The sequence below is a fragment of the Seriola aureovittata genome, chromosome 13, assembly GCF_021018895.1.
Source record: "Seriola aureovittata isolate HTS-2021-v1 ecotype China chromosome 13, ASM2101889v1, whole genome shotgun sequence".
Lineage (NCBI taxonomy): Eukaryota > Metazoa > Chordata > Actinopteri > Carangiformes > Carangidae > Seriola > Seriola aureovittata.
Window position 1 is genome coordinate 4,089,001 of NC_079376.1, and position 6,000 is coordinate 4,095,000.

At 39.4% G+C, this 6,000-nt stretch overlaps 1 protein-coding gene across 6 annotated transcripts in view; it reads left to right on the plus strand.

Moving 5' to 3' along the window:
* Positions 1–6,000, plus strand: part of fgfr3 (fibroblast growth factor receptor 3) — an 81,756-nt gene that overhangs the window by 74,332 nt on the left and 1,424 nt on the right. For all 6 annotated transcript variants that reach the window (XM_056393077.1, XM_056393079.1, XM_056393082.1 and 3 more), the window contains exons 16-18: positions 211–348; positions 495–600; positions 1,447–6,000. The exon at positions 1,447–6,000 is cut by the window's right edge and continues 1,424 nt beyond it. In XM_056393077.1, the coding sequence (XP_056249052.1) occupies positions 211–348; positions 495–600; positions 1,447–1,611 (409 nt within the window). In that variant the 3' untranslated portion in view covers positions 1,612–6,000. The remainder of the gene's footprint in view (positions 1–210; positions 349–494; positions 601–1,446) is intronic.

Genomic DNA, 6,000 nt, shown 5'->3' on the forward strand with positions numbered 1-6,000 from the left:
GACCCGCTGTCTGAGACAATAAGAATGTCGAATTGACTCTTAAACTGAGTGCAGTTAACGTTATTAGGATCAATATTCCCCCCAAACAGATCGATGTGCGTATCTGAGGAAGGAAAGCTTCCATCTGAGCCGTGACCGCCTCAGGCCGCGGGTGTCATTTGACCTCTGATTTGTATTCATTGTGTATTGAATTTGTCCTCTCGTGTTCAGGTGGTCATACGGCGTGTTGTTGTGGGAGATCTTCACCCTGGGGGGCTCACCGTACCCAGGGATCCCAGTAGAAGAACTCTTTAAGCTGCTGAAGGAGGGACATCGGATGGACAAACCCGCCAACTGCACCCATGAGCTGTAGGTGTTTTTTCTCACTTATAGGTTCAGTAGCAGGTTAGGACCACAGCTGGACCGGCGCCATCCAGCTGCGGGTCGAATATTCCGACGGAGATCTGGGAATCTTTTATCGTAAACTCACTAACGTTGATGTTTGTGTGTTTCAGGTACATGATCATGAGGGAGTGCTGGCACGCGGTGCCGTCGCAGAGACCGACCTTCAGACAGCTGGTAGAAGATCACGACCGGGTTTTATCAATGACCTCCACCGATGTAAGTCTCCCTGCACAGCTGCTGCTCACAGATAACATGGAAACACCAGGAAAACACCAGGAAAACACCCAACCCCTCGTCTCACTTTGACCTTGGCCGTAATTTCACTAACTACAAAAATCGTCTTATACATTTAAAGTCACGGGGAAAAACAGCAATTAGAGTCATTTTTATGTCACGTAATGATTCGTGTCTCTGAGTGAAATAGAATATTTGGGCGATATTAAACTATGAGTGGGATTTAAATAAATCAGGAGGAGGGAGAAGTAAATAAATTAAATTACTACATTCTTTGGAAATGTGAACAATGGTTTTGCCAACAAGAGATCTGATCCAAACACACACCTCCTGATATGGCTCGTAGTTACAGGAGCCATATTGGATTAGATGCATCTGTGCACACAAGATCAACATCTGTCATTAACAGCATTTTAATGATTTATAAGATGATTTTGATACCAAAACACTCAAAAATGATATATTCTTTACATATATTGAGCAATTAAAGATATATAATTGATATAAATATGTATGATATATAAAATGTAAAATGTTCAACTCAAAGGATGGTGAACAGTAATGGAGGAAACAATCCTATATCTACCTGAATAATATAAAACTATACTGACAATGTCAAAGAAATAGAACATTGTGTAGGAAATGCAGACATTAAAAAACAGTTATAAAACAGATTAAAGTCTGTTTTAAACACCTTAGAGCTGTAATTCTGTGCTAAAATAAAAGAGATGATATAGCAGAAGTAAATAAGTGTTCGCCTAATTATGTGACAACAGAGAGGGTTTGACCCTGACACCTGAGTCTAACCTCTGACCCCTCCTCTGACAGGAGTACCTGGACCTGTCGGTGCCCTTCGAGCAGTACTCGCCCACCTGTCAGGACTCCAACAGCACCTGCTCCTCAGGAGACGACTCGGTGTTCGCCCACGATCCGCTGCCTGACGAGCCCTGTCTTCCCAAACAGCTTCCCAGTAACGGGGTGATTAGGACATAGAAGCCGAGCTGGGAGGGGAGGGTGGACATTGACCTCCTCTCACAGTCTGTGACTTATAATCACCTCTCAGTGACTCAAGCTCCTCAAGATATGGAAATGAAAACTCCGCATGCAATACTTCCACAGTGCTTCAGCTCTTCGATTCGTCTTAAACTCTTGGTCGAAAATCCTCTTCGAGCGAGTTTTTCTTCCTCTTCCTCTTCCTCCTCTTCCTCCTCCTCCTCCCCAACAGACTCTTGAAACATTGAAGGATTATTTTTTGCCGTTGAACCGTGTTTGTGTTCTTCTTTTCAGAAATGAAATTATATTTTTGTACTCGGGCCAGTCTTTTGTTACGGACAATCTGTGGGGTGAAACCATTCCGTGCCTACTCGGATAATAACCTCCTGACATGGATGAAAAAAGAAAAAAAAAGACATAAAAGGATATAAGAGCAGGGAACGAAGGGCATTTGGTAAGTGTCTGGTTGGCGATCCAGTCGGCGAGGACCTCAGAGTTTTTATCCTCTCGTCTGCACGGAGCCCAGAGATCGCCACGAAAAAGTTTGCGATCGGAAAAAAAAACAAAAATCTGTTGACAAGATACCAGCAAACGACGGGACTCGTTCTTCCGGAGATACTCAGTAACTTGTCTCGACCTTCACAGAAGATGTTCAGCAGCAGCAGCAGGAGGGATTACATGAGCGTACACGTGTTTTTCTCATGAGTTTGTGCACCATCGTCACGTTTTAGCATCCCGGAAAAAAAACAACAACATTTGTGATAATCATGGAACAAATTCCTCATCGAAGGTGAGGTGAAGTTTCAGGGCCATTCAGTAATAAGTACAATGAGGTTTGGAGGGGTTTTTTTTTTTTTTATGTATCTAGAAAATGATTTATTGTAAATATATAAATGCAAATATGTATCATATTGCTGTCCACAGCCATGTACTTAAAAGACAAAAAATTACATTTTTTAAAATATTTGTTTTAGGATGGAAGCATTGCAATCTAGAAGACACTGTCATGAACGTGTAAAACATTTAATCATTTAAAGTGATACAGAAAAGGTTTATTTGAATAATTAACGTGTATATTTGTAAAGATATTTATAGACTTAACATGTGGTTCTTAAGTTCGAAAGGTCTAGTTTAGGATTTTAGTACTGTACGCAAAGATTTTTATTTCAATTTTTTTGTAACTTATTTTACAACAAAACTGCGACGTTATTTTCACAACTGGCAGATTCCTCTAGTTTTTGATCCATCGGTTTTTTTCTTTTTCTTTTTTCTTTTTTCTTTTTTTTTTTTTTGGTTTGTTTACAGTTTTAAAAAAAAAAAAAAAAAAAAGAAAAGAATGTACGACATGATGATTTTTGAGAGCGAGTGTGATTCGACCGCCAGAGGACGACCGGTGACCTGAGCTGGATGTTTCACGCTGAGCTCAAAACTCTGGTTTGAAAAGTTGACGTTTGCGATATAAAAGCAACGATTAACTCTTGCTGGGCAAGAAAGAGCAGCGCTTGGAGACATGTACCAGAGAGGCCTTTTAGTACGACTGAAGTACTTAAAGACGTGTTGAACATCAACAACATCGAGCTGTGAACCAGGAGAAGCCTTCAGAGAACCTCAGCAGCCTGTTTCTAACGTCAAACCCTGCTACTGATGATATTTCACTATCCAGTCTCGACTGAAGTGAATTATAGGATGGATTGGCAGCCTGTTTGCTACTTAGCGCACAACATTTTATTAATGTAAAACAATGCACTGCAGTGCTCTCCAAAACCCCCACAATGAAACACAGAAAGTTCCTAGCATGTATGCTAGTGTCCTTTTTGCTAAAAACACCAAATCCCACAATGCAATTAGAGTTAATGCCGATCTACACCTTTCACATACGCTGAATGATGACAAATACATTTAGAGGAACTGTGGCAGCAATAGATTTTAAGAGCAAATATATATATATATGAAAGAAAAAGCGCTTTTTAGCTGCAGTGCACTCTGGGGGTTTGAGTCCATTTAGAGGGCAGAAATTGTTCTCTGAAGCTCTCTCTACTTGATTCTGAGTCTTCACCCAAAAATGTGACATTTACCATCAAATACAAGAATAAATGAAACGCACCAATCGACAACCAGGACACACGAATTCAAAATACTCTTTAATCACCATCGTCGTGTTTATCGGCGTTAAAGCGGATCCAGGCGGATTCGAAGGTGCTTCTGAAGGCTTCAAACTCTTATTGTAACAGAAAGGTCACAGGGTCAATTCTAACAAGTTGCGTGTAGTGACTCTCAGCACCTGTGTGCACACTCATGGGTAAAAGCATCAGCTCGAAGGCAGAAGTGTAAAAGCTGTTTTGTCCTTTTGTGCTTGAGTGTTGCTAAAAAAGAGAAAAAAAACTTGCCCAGACGCTTGAGATTTTATCGCTGCTCTATAGTATTAATACTGAAATGAAGGCACGCTGTGTGATCTGTATGTTGCACGGCAAGAAAAGAAAATATATGGACAGTGTATATATGTATATATATATATACTATATATATATACATATATATCAGTTTGTTAAGGAAGAGTCTGAGGTGGATGCTTCTTCAAGAAAAGTGCCAAATTAGTTTTAAAAGTCTATTTCACAGAGTTTTCCAGATCTCTGAACCAAATTACTGCACTGTCGAATGTAGGCGGGCGGAGGTTACATGTGCAGGGAAGGATCATGGGATTGCCAAATCAATACCCCCACCCACCCCCTCCACCCCCCACCCCACCCCCTTCTTTTTCATATGCAGTCGTCTCTCCAGCTGACCCCAAAAAAAAAAAAAAAAAAAGCATTAGGGTTGAAATGTTTACAGAGTCTGTTTTCAGCAACGTTCACGAAAGGGAAAGCGACGTTCAAGTGGCATTGAAAGGTTCAGAAACACGATTGACTCGCTGCTAAATGGAAATGGTGGCAACACTTCGCTGTGCAACGGCCTTGTTCCGGTGTAGGAACGGAGTTTATAAATACCCAACAAGACTGTGTCGGTACTTAATGAAATCTCTGCAGTATTTGAAGTACTTAAAAGAGTGAAAATATGTATTTAAATCTGTTGCTACACTGGGAGATTTATATGTTTGTTTTGTTTTATTTTAGCACCAAATCATGTACTTTTTCTTTGGTTTCTACACAGAAACAAGGCCTTTGTAAAGTGAAGGGTTACACAGAGTTATTGTTACTTCTGTTTTCAGTTTTGGCCCAAATCTACAAAGTGCCTGGAATAATTTAGCAAACAAAAAGGAGATTAATTGATTAATTTTGATCACATTTTGAATGTATAATTGCAAAAAAAAAAAAAACCCATAAAAAAATGAAAAATGAAAAAGCAGTTGTGACTAGAAGCAGGCTGTGTAAGTATGCGCCTGATTTTTCTTTTTTTTTTTTTTTGAGTGAACAAGGCAGACAAAAAGGCACTTGTTTAAAGGTTGGATGGATCTAATGAAACGGATGGTGTTTTATTTTATTTATTCTTCCATGCTGGGTAAAAGCTTTCCCTATGGTGAGAGTATTTTTATTCATAGCTATCTGCTTTTCAGTGTTGTTTTTCATTACAGAGCCAGAAGATGATGATGATGATGATGATGACGTAGAGTAGTCATGTTACTAGATACTGATGCCCCCCATCAGGCTTTGCTCCTTGCATAATTTATCCTGTATTTTATTTTTATTTCATTTGGATGCCCTCCCTGGCCTTTTTTTTCTGTATCCTTGTCGAGCTTTTTAACGGCCTCTGTCTCTCCGTTAAGGTCACTTTTAAAATGGATGTGTTGTTTTTAACGTGCGTCTTGCTTTTGACAGCTAAATTGAAGAGCTACTGTATGTTGCAAACTGCTGGATATCCATAATAGTGGAAAAATGGCAACTAAGAAGTGTAATTACTTGCAGTCTGTATTGTGGTTCGGCCCAGCTCAGCTTAGTAATGGACACAAATACGGTACTTTAAAACCCTTACTAACTGATTGCCCTAATTTACGTCAAAATAGTTCTATCCTTTTAGATCCGGTGTAACTGACACTTTCTGAGGACGTCGTTATCCCCCATGTCTCTTATGATTAAACATTTATTAATCTGCTTAGAAATCATACAAGACGTCAGTTTAAATACAGAACTTTCCATAGATCTGTGGGTACAAACAAAATCTGTTAATCGCTAATTTAGCATGTTTTTAATTCTGCCAATTTGTCAAAATAGAAAGAAAATAATCAGTAAAAAGCTTTAAGCCAGTGGCTGCAGCCATTTTCTGTTGACATTTAAATGTCAAAGCCCTGTGTCCACTTCACATACGTCATACACAGTTAATGTTCTAGTTATTTACACTATTAAAAATGCTTTTAAGTTGTTTTTGTTTATTTTTGAGTTTGCCACTCAGAACGTG